At 42.9% G+C, this 14,988-nt stretch overlaps 1 protein-coding gene and 1 long non-coding RNA gene across 10 annotated transcripts in view; both read left to right on the forward strand.

Moving 5' to 3' along the window:
- Window positions 1-4,121, forward strand: part of LOC144035638 (uncharacterized) — a 14,623-nt gene extending 10,502 nt beyond the window's left edge. For 2 of the 3 annotated variants that reach the window (XR_013288471.1, XR_013288473.1), the window contains one exon: window positions 1-4,121. This exon is cut by the window's left edge and continues 1,144 nt beyond it. This is a non-coding gene — a long non-coding RNA (uncharacterized LOC144035638). The other variant, XR_013288472.1, reaches the window with a different exon arrangement.
- The window catches only part of sox5 (SRY-box transcription factor 5), a 93,897-nt gene that overhangs the window by 69,524 nt on the left and 9,385 nt on the right, over window positions 1-14,988 (forward strand). For 5 of the 7 annotated variants that reach the window (XM_077545488.1, XM_077545489.1, XM_077545490.1 and 2 more), the window contains 2 exons: window positions 5,800-5,958; window positions 11,596-11,791. In XM_077545488.1, the coding sequence (XP_077401614.1) occupies window positions 5,800-5,958; window positions 11,596-11,791 (355 nt within the window). The remainder of the gene's footprint in view (window positions 1-5,799; window positions 5,959-11,595; window positions 11,792-14,988) is intronic. The other 2 variants (XM_077545493.1, XM_077545494.1) reach the window with 1 other exon arrangement.

The raw sequence follows: 14,988 nt of genomic DNA on the forward strand, positions 1-14,988 counted from the left end.
ACCCGCCAAAAGGAACTTTAACCCGCATCCGGCAGGTGTCAATTTTAGAGCCGCTGTATATATGCACATGTATGTGTGCGTCTACTGTATATATGGATATCATTGCTGTCCTGTGAAAAACACGTTTCCATTTTTAGGTCGCGGGCTGCTCTCCGGTAGCGATCCTTCTTGGCGGCACGGCTTGTATCACGGTGCGCTTTATAGTCTGGAAAATATGGTGGAAGTGTTTTTCACAGGACAGCGACAATATGTATATGTATGTCTGTATGTATGTAATAATTGTTTTTGTTTAAAAAATTAGGTTGCTGATGTATCCAGTTCAAGTGAGGATTCATCAGCAGAGGAATATGTTCCAGATTCTCACAGTACTTCGGACACTTCCTACATTGAACCTGTTTCAGAAATTCTGAAATCCGAAGGTATTCCAGTAATGAGCTATTAGAAAACTGCTCATCTTTAAGATGAGAGGTAGTCATGTTTTAAAGAATAAAATGTTCAATGTTCACTGACTCTTTTGCATCTGGTTTCATGTCTAACTTATCCATTACAAAGATGTGCTTGACCTAGATAACCTGTTCACATAAGAAGCATTGTTTTATTAACATACCAGTTTCAGTCTGTCCTAAAGTTGTAACATGGTGCTCAAGGATCAGGTATGACTTTGCATTTCACAGTATTGTTATGCACAACAATGCGACCTTATATCAGGTAAGTCATTACACATCAATGTCATTTCAGTTTGTGTAACGCCAGAATGCCAGAACTTTCAAGTCACTTCAGTGACATGGTTGCTGTGTGTTGTGTAAACTTTGTCCTTGTAATGTGAGTTGGTCCTCATAATTACCATTTTTGCCATGGGCGTGGCTTATTTAGCTCATTATCTATGTCCTCATAATTACTGTTTTTTCAGGTTTTTCTTTTTTTTGTGCGTTGAGTTTTTTCAAGTTTTGAAGTGAAATTTCCCTGGACGACCCCAAAAAAAAATTTGGGGTGCAAGTCCCATCTCTCTGGCATTAGCGGAAAGGGGTGTCCCCGTAATACACAATTAAACAGGTTTGGAAAAAATGTCCTCATAATACACAGAGGCAAACCCGTGTGTGTGTGTGTGTGTGTGTGTGTGTGTGTGTGTGTGTGTGTGTGTGTGTGTGTGTGTGTGTGTGTGTGTGTGTGTGTGTGTGTGCATGTGTGTGTGTGTTTGTGCGCGTGTTGAGCCTGGAATAATGTCCTCAGATCACTGCTGCAATCTAGCTCTCCATATGCTCCACCGTGTTCCGACTCACTTAAAGTCGCGGCTTTCTCCCCAAAAAAAGAGAAAAAAAATCACATCCTCCATCCGTCTACGTTCACACACACTCACATTGAGATTAAGTCTTTGTCAGAGATTTGGCCGGGCTGACCAAGTCTAAATATGGGAGGATTTCTTTAGGGATCATCTCATTTGATAAGGAGGGCTTGGTCTTTAGGTTGCCATACATTTTTGTGCTTACACTGTCGTCTCTTTTGATAAGTTTTCGTTGAATGCTTTTTACAAATACGATGCTCAGTTTTTAATGAAGACGGTTTTGTGGTTTAATAGTTGGCTTTTGCAGCTAAAATACTGAAGGGCCCATTATCACAGTTGATTGCACAGTTGATTTTCCAATGATGAAGAGACCCGCAAGCCTTAAGAGCACTATCATTAGTTACAGTTCATTCCTCAAATTGTATAACACAATCATATTGTCTGGGATGCATAATAATTAACTTGTTAACTAAAAGTGCACAGTACATTGTATACAGTAATTTTCTAGTGTGGGACCAAATATACTCCGTTTTAGAGTAATATTTACACTTGGAAGAGAGTGAAATAAGGAACAAACCCACAACTTCAGTTTATGAGATCTACACCGATCTACTCCCTGAGCCACGCAGCTCTTGCTGTGAGTTAGTATATCGCTTGTCTCAGCTGGAATCTTCGTACCTCCAATTTTGGTCTCCTCAAGGAGATAAGCAAACAGTAAGAGTGGCATGCATATTTTTTTCAATTCTTTATTTTACTCTGTACCAAATGTAAATATTAAATTCTAAATATAAATTTGGTCCCACTCTTAACAGAGTCAAATTTACTCTACAGAATTTACTGTGTGGAGATCCATAAATTGATAAGGCGCAAGATGAAATTTTGTACATGGAAATAACTGATAGGATGGACTTTATAGTAAGTAGGGAAGCCAGTGCGGAATAGCCTACTAAATACTTACTGATTGACCCCTTGCTCTCAAAGCTACAATAATAACAGGAAAGTATCCTTTGAGTTTTAGTGCTTCGCCGTTTGGAGAAAAATGCATTAATCTCCTAACGATTTAAAGCTCTTTCTGCATTAGTACAAATGTGAGTCGTTCTCACACTCGATGGCAGATTAACGCTGCATCCTGTGTTGGTTTTTCAAGGCAACCGAGTGGACAAGGTTGGCATTTAGCATCTTAATCTGGAGGGGGATGAGTGTGACATTGTGCATTAGACTATATTAATCTGCCTCCCTTATTGACCCTTGATATTATTGATATTATCCACACAAATGGGCCGAGAAGGACAAGCGAGACCCGCAGATACAAATGCACTTATGCAAGGGGGGTGATAACGGAAAAGGTGGTGTTCTTTAGCGAGGTCGGAGAGAAGAATTGTGTGTGTGTGTTTGTGTGGCTTAAAGAGGGTCAATGGCGTGGGTCGAGCATCATATGGAGAGGCAGATGTTGGAACATATTGTCCTGGATTACCGCGCTATACCCCGGAGACATGGACGACAGGCGGACAACAGGCAGGCAGGCAGGCAGGCGGGCGGCGGGGGGAAGAGGAAAACGCGCGAGACAAAAAGACACATTAGAGACAGCAATCAGAAAACAATCAGGAATATGTTCATATATCAATTTCATCTCATAGTATCATAGTATTAAAATGCATAATGGGTGACAATCTCACATCCTCGGGAAGACGGACAGGAAGTGGGACAGACAGAAAGACAAAGAGGAATCCATCCAAAGTTTTGGCACAATCGTCTTCAGTGTCTGCGCAAACAATAGCTGCCTCATTGAAGCGCCCGCCAAACTCTTGATGACTTGATGAGCGAGCGGCAATCTGCTAATCTGATTGAAGACACAGATTATTCACACACACACACACACACACACATCAAGATGGCCACCCAATAAAATTACAAGACAGAATAATGCAGGATGAGTCCCCCAGTGTGCATTGAAATATGGGATCTGAGCAGAAAGCACTTTTTTGGCCTGACTGGATGAAGCTCCTCCCCTCACTCCAATATAGTTACTTGGCACCCAAATTATCCAATTTGTGATTGTACAACTGTGGGGATTCAAAGGGGAGGCATAGCCGCCAATGCACGTTTCTGTCATTGATTGAACAGCTGCTGTCGGCCACAGCTCACGGTCAGACACGCACGTAATGTCACATGCGACCCCAGGCAAGCCCCGCCTCTTAAAGGCACATAACTAACGCACATTTGCTCTATTTGTTCTGTGTTTAAATGTGTTTAAAATGTGTGTGTTTTTAAATGTGTAGTGCTCAGGCTGGACATGCTCACAAACATGCATGCAGATGTGTCTTTGCGATAGGGGATTAGAAGCACATAAAAAAAAATCAAGTAAGGAGGAGATGGTTGTCACAGTTCAAACCCACACACGCGTCTGAAGAGTGACATTTCAAATTCCTTATTCGCATCCAACAACTATGATTGCATTTCCCCTCTCTCATTTGTTGATTCACCAAGTGTGTGTGTGTGTGTGTGTGTGTGTGTGTGTGTGTCACCGCGCTTGTGCTCCTCCAGTCACCCCAGGGGGCTTTGCGCTGTCACTTCCTGTTTGTTGACATGCACGCCGTTGTGGCGACGCTCAGGGCGTAATCGGCAGTGCCCTCTGTGGCGCATGTGTACGTGTGTGTGCATGTGTGTGTGTGTGCGTGTGAGATTGCGCGCCGGCCCATTGAGCACGCTTTGAGTGACGGGAGCTGGCCTTGTAATGGAACTCAATTTGGTGGGCGAATAAAGAAGCACTGGTCCGAATATTGCAGGATGCACACACACATTGCGCCTGTAGTGCGCTCGCTAGGGGGTGGGGCTGGTGAGAGGGCGATGGGCGGAAGGGGGGAGTCTTGGTTGGGGGTGCACAGCCACACGGAACGTTTAATTGAAGCTCAGGCTGATGTGATCTCAACAAGGTGATCCTTGTCGCCGGACCCCCCAGCCCCCTCTCCCCACGTTGGTCCGCGCATCGATGGCGGTGCTTCCTGTCTGCCACGCGTTCCGCAATTAAACTTCGTCCCCTCTGAGTCGGAAAGAGCGGCAGATGCTGCGACTCCAAGCGGAGATTTATAACTGTAAAAGTCAGTCAAGTGGGCAGAAGCACATTTTCTCCATATTGTGTGTTAACAGCCCACTTAACTAATTAGCTTGTCTCTTATTTTAAATGACATCTAACTTGTTTCTATTGGTGCCTGCTTGCATGTTGATGTGCAACATGTACAGATAGGCCGATGGTAAAGGCAAAAATATGTTGCGTTCGTAAAGCAAAGATTCAAACCTAGAACCTCAAAACTGTGAAGCGGCCATGGCAACCACTGCCCCACCGTGCTACCTGCATTTTGTATGGCATCACAAGCTGCCACTATAGCCGTTCACTCCAACATTTTAATGTCTGACTGCTGTGCTCTTATTTTTTAAAAAATATCGTCAGTGACAGACAGCAGATTACTCAGCATTCAAATATGATTTTCACCCAAACTGTTTATTTTCCTTCCTTGACGCACGCCAGCTCGATTGACTCACTCCTCTTATTTGTCTAAAGAGAGACAAATGTCTGTATGAAGACAGCAGAGGGATTCGGGAGTTACAGTGGTTGTCTGAGCTGATGGGCAAGCAGACAGAAAAATGGAGAAGGAAAGAGAGAAGAGAATGGCAAAGGCAGCATCGCTTGCTTAGCCATTTGCATAAAGCCGGTGGCCGGCCGCCAAGCCTCAACAGAAGGACGCAAGTTAAACTATAGACAAAAAAAGGGAGGGGGAAAGCGGGACGCTTGTCTTCCAGAAAACAAAACCAGAAATAAATAATAACAATCCTAACTATTAAAACACACACACACATACACATCTGTTGGTTCCTGCAAGTGAGTCGCTCGCTCACTCGCTCGCTCTTCAGATGCGAGAGTGACAATTTGTGGAAAAAGCTAAGCGGCATCTCGGAGATTTATATTAAGCCACATAAAAGAGACTTGAGCAAGACTGAAGACCCTTCTAAGTTGTTGCCAACACTCTTTAGTGTTATTCACTGAATTGCTTAAATAGTCCAACAACTGTTTAATTAAATGCGTAGATATAATGGCAGGAAGCCGTATTTAATGAACACAAATGGAGAGAAATGTGTTCCTTACTGGCATGGAGAGTTTTTGGCTTCACCTTGAGCAACACACACAGCATGACCTCGATATCCCCGATGCTTTCCCTTTCTCCCACAATGCACCTGGAGGGGACATCTCCGAGCCTGCAGTCAGAGAGGCTGTTAGCGCTGCTCCCGTGGGGGAAAGGAAAGAAGGAAGAGTCGTGATGTCCCTTTCTGTGTCGCACAAACAAGCCCGGCCACTAATGGCCTCCCCTTCTTCTTCTTCTTCAGCTTTTTAGCCGACCTCTTCTTCTTTTTTGTTTGTGCTCGCGCTGGTATTCATTTATTCATGTTGCCCCTTCCTCCTCCTCTTCTTGGTTTTCTTCCACCCCCCACCCCTCTTTTTTCTCTCTCTCCTGACACTGCAGCAGTTGTACGCGGCTCAGCTGGCGGCCATGCAGGTCTCCCCTGGGGCCAAGCAGCACGGCCTGGCGTCCCAAGCCAACCTGGGCACGCACTCCCCGCCCACCAACACATACTCGCAGAGCGACAAGAGCCGGAGCTCCCCGCCGTCAAACAAGCCTAAGGTAAGCAGACGCAAATGCGCTTGTGTGCTAACGCTAGAAAAGCCAGGGGATCAATACGTTCTCATTACAATTTGTGTTGTTTCTCCAGAACTCAATTGGTAGACCACTGCCAAGGCTGGACTCATGTGTCCTCTAGGTGGCAGTAATGGCCACTGACAGACTGAAAATGATATTTTTCAAACATCCAGATTCCCGGATCAGTTATCCAGATCCGATAAATTGTACAATTTTTTTTTTCTCCACTGTATGCAGCCCCTGCCAAAAAACATTTTTGAAATGCCCCAATATGGATATCGTGTACTAATTTGTGACCACGGAATGATGATAAAATTCACTTTTTGTACAGCTCTTTTTGAAACAAATTTCCAAAGCAGCCATTAACTAGGTACAAAGAGGCACGCGCACACACATTTTTGAGGGCATGTGTGCAGACATTTAGCAACTCCCGTTTAGAGTACAGATACTACAAAACACAGTGCTGTGTTAAAATACAGTAAATGAACATAAAGGGCACTTAATACAGTGCATTTCTTCTTCCCAATTGAATTTATAAAAAAAAAATAAAAAAAAAAAATTGTTTCCACTGAATGGAACAGCCCCAAAATTCAATTTGGTCTTTTTTTGGCTGGTGCTGCACCCCCTCCACCCACTTGGTTCACTGAAAATTGGCCAAGTTGCATCCTTGGCTGTGCTCAACCTCTACAAGAGGATCCTGATTACATTACAAACACTTGCCTTAAATCAGATCAAGAATTACAGACGCAATTACCGGCGGCATTTGCATTTATTGACAAAGTACATAATGTGTACGTTGGCGTTTTCTAGTGTTGCAACACAAACGCTGTCCATGTTTGTCTTTTTGTGACGTGTGCATGGTCACGCTCTTGTTTGGAGTTTGCCTCTTTTTTTCCTCTTCTCTTATCAAACAATCACCTTTCCTGATAAAACCTCAGCATGTCCGCCAAGCACAACGCAGCGTGGACGTTTTGCTGTTTGCAACATTTTCTCAGCTGGCTGGACAACAGTGGTGGCAGGAATCCAAGTGGAATTCAATGAATATGTGCTCAGCTTTGGGAACTTGACCAGCCATCCATACTCTCTCTCTCTCTCTCTCTCTCTCTCTCTCTCTCTCTCTCTCTCTCTCTCTCTCTCTCTCTCTCTCTCTCTCTCTCTCTCTCTCTCTCTCTCTCTCTCTCTCTCTCACACACACACACACACACAAACACACACATATTTTTTTTTATTAATCTATCCTCAGTTATTAGCTGAAAACTTAATTTTTTTGTGCATCATGATTGCTTCTGGTGTGCATGCTGTGAGCATAGGGGTCAGTATAATGCTTCCAAAATAAATTCATGGAGATGACGTTCTCTCTTTAGCTCGACAAGCTGGTATAATATTTAAAAATTTTCGCAGAGGATAAAGAATAAATGAGTGTTCAAATTTTGTTTGCCACCGCAGCATTGACGCTAGTTTTGTTAGCCTGTTTATAGGATTTTGTATTGTGTGTTAACATTAAGCTAGCAACTTTTTTAAGTTAGCCTATGTGGTTTAGTTAAATACACGTGTGATATATTTTTTTAATGTTCACTGCCAGCATAAGTGCTAATTACTCAATTTTTGTTCTTTTCCCACGACAAAAAATGGAGAGAAAAAATCAGATGAGCGGTCCGCTTGTATCAAGAATGTGGTTGTTTGTACGTCAAGACGCTACTGTAAATTAAAAATGCTTTGCTGCCATCTTGTGGCAACTATCCGCTATTACAAAACGTCTATGGTTGCGACGGATTTTTGCCATTTGTGAAAGGGTTCGGTCTCACAGAACTGCAAGTAAACACTTGCTGAAGCCATCCTGTAATGCCACACAACAATATCGACGGCCACAAGACTAGAAAAGTTCACATTATTAAATTACATTTATTAAAGAAATCACAACTTAACACCAACTGGGTGTTGAAATTGCAGCACTCAGTATGCCGACTTGCAATGGATGTCAGTCATTGTGATTAATTTGTGCTGATGTGCTTTGAGGCCAGGCCCTGTAAACTCCAAGTTGGATATTCCCAATTTCTCATCAGTCTTGTACGCAGCAAAGAAACACACCAAAAAAAAGCACTTGAAAATTCTCAAGGGAGGGAGGAAGTGGTTTGATTCTGTTGACAAGCCAGGTCACATCCTGACTGCGTGCACGTCGACATCAGCAGCAGCACAAACATACTGCCGCCGTCTTATTAGCATATATATGGACTTGGGCTGACCCCAAAGTGCTGCGGCCTGTGGCGGAGGAGCCGTAATAACCTCCCCCTGCCTAGCCAGAGCGTCTGACATGCGCCCGGACCCCGGCAAGCCCCGCGGAGCCCAAATGGACAAGTGACCGCTGTGCTCCCCGCTCATCCCTTCTATCATCCGCTCTTTATCCGCCCTCGCTCGCTGGCTCACTCTCTTTGGGTGAGTGACATGTATATTTCAGAGGTGCCTTTTCCCCTGTGGGTTGTGTCTCAGGTCTCAAGTCATTTAGAGAGCCGCTGCCTGCCTTTGCTCACAGCTGTTTGGACTCAGGCACACATCACTTAAGTGCTTTACCCTCGGGTGAGACACTGGCACGCGCGCACACACACTCACAGGTGCTGAAGAAGGCACGGTGGCACACTAGTATACACATGCTCAAATCACAGCAGCATACATACAGCGTTCTTATACGCAAGACTGCCTCTTTGGATGTGCCATATGGAGCACAAGAAAGTGGCGACTGTGCTGTCACAGCACTACTGACCTCATTCAAGAGTCGGGTGATTACCGTAATTTCCTTTTTTTATTCTTATTCTCTGCTTGCGTTGACATTTATGAGCACGGATTTACTTCACAAAAAGCAACCAATTGACAATTTCAAATTAGCAGCTATTTTTGCAGCATACATTTTGCGGCATAAATCCCCATGACAAAAAAAATGTCTGCAGTGCCGGTGTGATGGGGGGACATTCGTGTGCCCAGCCCCCAAATTGAGTTACAGTACCGTCCCCCTGCAGTGCTTTTTTTCCATACCAAAATGTATTTCATTTTCAATCTTTTTTACATCTATTTAACAGTAAGATGAAGATGCAAAACTAAATAAAAATAATAAAACCAATGTTGAACATTTACTATAGCAAATGAACTCTTCAAATTTGGCCTTAATTTGGCGACTAGTGCTGTCAAAGTTAAAGCGTTAACTCATTGATTATTGCATTAATCACGTAATAACGCAGATTAATTGCATTATTAATTTTAACCACCAATGATCTTTTAGCTTGACGGCGGATGGTTACGTTAAAGGTAGCACATGTTGTTTGAGCAATAAACATAACTACATGCATTAAAGCATGTAATAAATGTTTTCATATGACATTCAGAATATTTGTTCATGTCAAATTACTGAGCTTTTTTTTTTCATTTTAAATTATCCAAGTAATTATTAACTGATTAGTAAAAGAGGAGAAAGTGGATCAAAAAATGTTGAAGACTTCATAACAATAAATATAAAAAAAATTAACACATAACAGGTGCTTATCAATTTTTTTTATTAAGTGATTCTAAATTCTAAGATTTGATTAATCAGATTCAAGAAATTAATCGTTTGACACAATTTCAATTCCTGTGCAGTTGGAATGTAAATTGGTGTAAAATCTCAAGTGCACGGGAATGCATTCTCATACAATGTCCAACTAGGGAAAGCGGGGGACACACGCATTTACACGTGACCACACACACAGACACACACACACACACACACACACACCCTCCTCTGTCCCTCTGGCTCTCTTGTCACTGTGCGTGTTTTCAGTCTCGAAGCTTGAAACTGTTTCATCAGCCAAGAGAGACACAAACGCAATTGTATTAATTCAACATTCCAAGCCTTTCAGAGGCTTTTGAGGCCTCACACACACACAGACACACACACGATTTAGAGCTTGTTGAACAATGTCTCGTGCGCACACACGTACACACAACAAGTGGGTCCAAGCCTCTCAGCTTGACTGTCTCAACTAATTCCTCCACAGTGGCATAATGCAGGTTGGCCACCTTCCCACCGTAGGATTTGGCTTGGCTCAGAGAGGAAATTCCCCCATCCAGTGTGCAAGATGCGGCGGCGGCAAGCATGATCTATTTGTAATAAATATTCAAATGCATTCCCCAGCCAAAGACCAGCATAATATCGGTCAGGATTGAGAAGATCCTCGCTCACTTGTTTTGTTTTGGGGGGGTTTTCCTCCTTCACTCTCCACTGTTCTCTCCTCGGCCCATTGTCTCACTGAAGGCATCTTTGGGGGGGGTTTCCGTCGATTAAGAGAATACCCCCCCCCCCCCCCCTCTCTAATGAAGGACAATCCGGTTAGGCCTCAGCACACGCAGCCTTCCAAAGTGGCACTCGCATGCAGGCACGTACCCATGCGGGGGGCTTAATTGGAAAAGCTTAATTGAGTTGTGAGGGGCTCATAAGGCTTAAGGAGTGAAAGTCGGCCTTAATGAGTGGATATATACCCCTCAAAGCCCCCCCACCTCACACACATACAGGACTGAAATCCACTGTATTGTACTGCTCGGCCTAAGCAGCAATTAGACGACAAGAAAATAAAGAAGCCGAATGTCTCTATTGCACGAGATTGCAATGAAATGAATTTGATCTCAAGTTGTTCAGTTTGAGTGATCTGAATGCATCTGTCTTGTCATGTGAGGCTCCCACCTCGATAGGATTAGGTCAACAGCGGGGGTGACGTTGCCATGACAACCAACACGATAACACCCCCCCGGGTGTTGTGTCTTTTGTGGTTGTCGACACGCCGGTTCATTTAGTACGCGGAGGTTATTGCGTGAAGGCAGGCCGTTCATTTCTATTAACGAGTGCGCTTGAAATATCGAAACGCCAAGTTGGCATGAGATTATACAGCGCTTGTCGGAGGATCTCAATTCATGAAATGTGATGGATTGGTTGGTCACATGGTCCAGGGTGTGACGTTGCGATTGTAAGAATACTTGTGTTGCTGATATTTACTCTGAGGTTCAGTCAACCTACAACATTTATTAAACAACAGACAAGGAAGGAAGAAAAGAGACTTTGATTATTTTTCTCGCGAGGACAGAGATGTGATGTGTGTGAGATCTGAAGCACTTCTGCCCAGCCTTCTCTTATTATTTATTTTAGGGCGGTCCCTACACAGTCGTTGCTATTCTAAAGGTTGGGGGAATACACAGCAGCAACCATTACGGATATGAGTCATTGTGCAGATAATAATACAGACGTGTCTTTCGACTTTCTTTGCGTAAGACGCCATTTTGTGTGGAAAAGTTGAAGGAGCAGCAAATTTGTGCATGTTGTCCGAGGCCTGCCTGCCTGCATGCAGCACGTCCGTCTATCCGTCCTCGTCAGAATTGACTGCAATTCGACTGCTCTTTGCATGTGATTGTTTGCAGCGGACTGTCCCATTGTGATGAGCTTTTTGGGCAGTGGCATGCACCGAATCATCTGTCCAGCCAGACTTGCCTTAGATTGCTGTGCATGGGCTCCATTTATTGACTTATTGCCAGCGGCGAGAAGGTGTGTCTCCCGCTCCCAAATTGCTAGTCACAGCGGGCGACACTGTGCTGTTTTGGTTTTTGCAGGACAGTGAGGGTGCACAGCCACTGAACCTGTCGGCCAAGCCTAAGGCATCCGAGAGCAAGTCACCCAACTCCCCCCCAACTTCCCCACAGGTCCCTGCTGCTGCCGCTGCCGCCAAGCTGGGCCCCGTCGGCTCCATGAAGCACAGTGTCGCCCCCTCCAGCATCGGAGGACCTGCGGCCAGAATCAGCTCAATAGGTTGGTGAACTCTATGTACGCTCGCACACAGCAGACTCCTTTTTTAAGATGCTAAACAAATTCATTCATCCTGCAGAACAGTCCTAAATGCCAGACTGATTGTTTGACCCCATTTGACCCCCATGCACATGAACTAACTGCATAAAGTGCATCTTTATTTGGATTTCAAATTCAGATGGTCTTGAAATATACATTGAGCTATGTATACTTACATGGAATTCCCATATATTCACTTTTAAACATACACATTTTTTTTAGTAACCTTGCAAATGTTATTTCTTTGCTGAAAAACTCACTGATTAGTCTATTTTGCGCTCAGGACAAACAACAACTGTCTTGTAGCATCTTGGTGCCAAGGAAATACAGTATGTTGAGATAAGTTGACGAGCCAGGTAGTTATAAAGCATTTTAGGAGGGCAAGTTGATGACGCATATGTGCTATTCGTGACAGGGTTTTTTTTTTTTTTTTTTAATGGTCCAAATCCTCTGATTTCAGCATATCAACAGTAATTGTTGACTGATTTATGTAGTCCTTGATGAAAAAAGAATGATTGTCTTCTGTGTTTAATCAAAATAAGATATTTGCATTTTTACGTTAAAAAACAATGACCGAACCGGTAACATCGTACATCAATCCCCCTTTTTTATTCACAATATGAATATGAAGTACAAAATAAACACCAATCTTTAGTTAATGAAGAGTAATCAGGGGGGGAGGTGCTTTTGTAATACACTTTAATGCAAAATTAAAATGAATTTGATTAGTCGATTAATCTATTGAATAATTGCCAGATAAATCAATTCTAAAAATGTTCAATATTGACAGCACTAATTTCTTGGTTTGGATTGCTAATGCGTAAAACTAACTGACAACATGTGGGCCAACCAATAGCATCCATTTGTGGAAAAAATATTAAATTGACCATTTTCATACATATTGACCGGATCAGCCCACCAACTGTAAAAATCCCTGTTAAACCCTGATGCCCATCAAATTGCATTGGTGGAAAAGAAAAAAAAAACAAATCTTACTTCATAACACTGCTGAACATTCACTATGCATTATAAAACTATATGTATATATATATATATATATATATATGTATGTGTGCGTGTTTTGCAAATGTTTAAGTATTTTGACGACATGTTTCACATATGGAGATGGCCTGAAGATATCCGATCCATGCGTTTAGTGTTTTCTCTTGCTATCCGAATTGTGCCGCTTCAGCCACGCGGCGTGAATCCAGATTTTTCAAATGCAACATTCCTGGATGCGCTGTTGGCATGCATGACCAAAATAGCACTCTTCCTTGCAAGTGCCGCCATTGTCGCCGGCGTAATCATCCCCGACCATATGCACCCTCACACGCGTACGTGAAATATGACATAAATGAATCACCGTTTTGTGCGCTTAATCCATTTGTCACGCCATGCTGATAGTTCAAATATTTCACATATGTAACAGGCTATAATTAGTCTGTTTGTGTGTGTGTGTTTTTTCTTCCTTCCCTCCTCCGTGTCACTATTTGCCTTCGGGGCCTGCTGCATTGTTATGTGTTTATTAGTGACTGAAAGAGACAGAGAGACATGAAGTGGCAATGGGGGAGGGGAAAAAGATGGAAGGGGGATTAACACCCTTCCATTTTTTTTTTTAAGCGGGGGAATAATAAAGCGAGGCACGTATGACAGACAGGAGGTATCAGCAATGAGATTAGACAAGCCTCTTACATGAGCCAGGACAGCGCAAACAGACAATGTTAATGACAGCACACATGCACACACAACTCAAACGCTCAAACACAATCACTCCTCCCAAAAGGCCGTCATCCCCCCCCCCCCCCCCCCCACACACACACACACACACAATCTGACTTCTTGGCTAATCTCACTGTTTTTCAACAAATCTGAGGATTTAATATCAGATTAGTGGATTTGTGGTCCCAGATGTTTTTTGTTCGGGAAAAATGGATTACACTGTTTAAAGTTTGTGTGTGATCCCCGCGGAATATTCGGACGCTTTTGTGATGAGCCGCCGCCGCCGCGGGCCCATCTGTTGCCGGCGAGTTTAGCCGGCCACCAGCGAGCGCATTTGTTACTGCGGCTTCAAGGCGTATTAGGGAGCTTGTTGCAGGTTCAGAGGGGATTGGAGGGTCGGACAAATTGAAAAAGAGTTTAAACGGGCTCGTTTTGATGTGTGTTTGCTACAAAAACTGTGTCGTTTTGACAATTGTATTAGGGATGTTTGATACCACTTTTTTCCCCAACCAATACCACTCTCTGACTTCTCACAGATGCCGAGTACTTTTGATACGTAAAATATAGAAAATTTCATTTAAACACTTTTGATTTACCGATATGTCAAATTGCAGTAGTATTGCACCAGCTGCTCAGGAGGATTTATTGAACGTCTCCATGACTACTGATACCTTAAAATAAGACTGATATCACCACGATAACGATATCCAGTCCCAAATTTTCATTTTTAGCACGAGTTTATAGGACATTTTTGTAAAGTATGTCAGCCATATTTGTGGAATAGGAAGCCATTTTCCTGGAGAGGGTCACTCATTATTTGCATTTCATTAGTCACTTTATCTGTAAAACTATTTAGGCTACAATTGCAAAATTCAAAAAAGCCTTTTTTTAAATTGGAGCCGGCAGAATTGTGAAGGGAAATTAATCCATTATTGTTGTGAACTTTTTGAAACTTTAATCACCAGAAATCTATTTTAGTAAATAATTCATTTAGTTTTTCCACATTTTTGATTATATGATCATATTTATTTTTTAAGTTAACAGTATTGAAATGACATATTTCTACTGCCTTTTAGCCAGGCATATAATATGTATTTTATGTATTTTTGACTTAATTTGTTCTGCTGTCAAGCAAACAAAAAAAGTGATTGCAAACTTCCCTTTAAGTACAACCCTCATTGTTTTACTGTTTATACATGAGGAAAGGGAGCATTTTTTTTGTATTGATAAGGCACTTAATAAAGTGAACGAATTAATGCAGGTATAACGGTGATGAAAGTCCATGCGGTATCAACATCTTTCCATCCGTCATGTTCTGGCCTAACAGACCCAGAGGCATGTCTCTCTCTCTCTCTCTCTCTCTCTCTCTCTCTCTCTCTCTCTCTCTCTCTCTCTCTCTCTCTCTCTCTCTCTCTCTCTCTCCATCTTCATCTCTCCGCCTA

This window comes from Vanacampus margaritifer, chromosome 15, assembly GCF_051991255.1.
Source record: "Vanacampus margaritifer isolate UIUO_Vmar chromosome 15, RoL_Vmar_1.0, whole genome shotgun sequence".
NCBI classification, from domain to species: Eukaryota; Metazoa; Chordata; class Actinopteri; order Syngnathiformes; family Syngnathidae; genus Vanacampus; species Vanacampus margaritifer.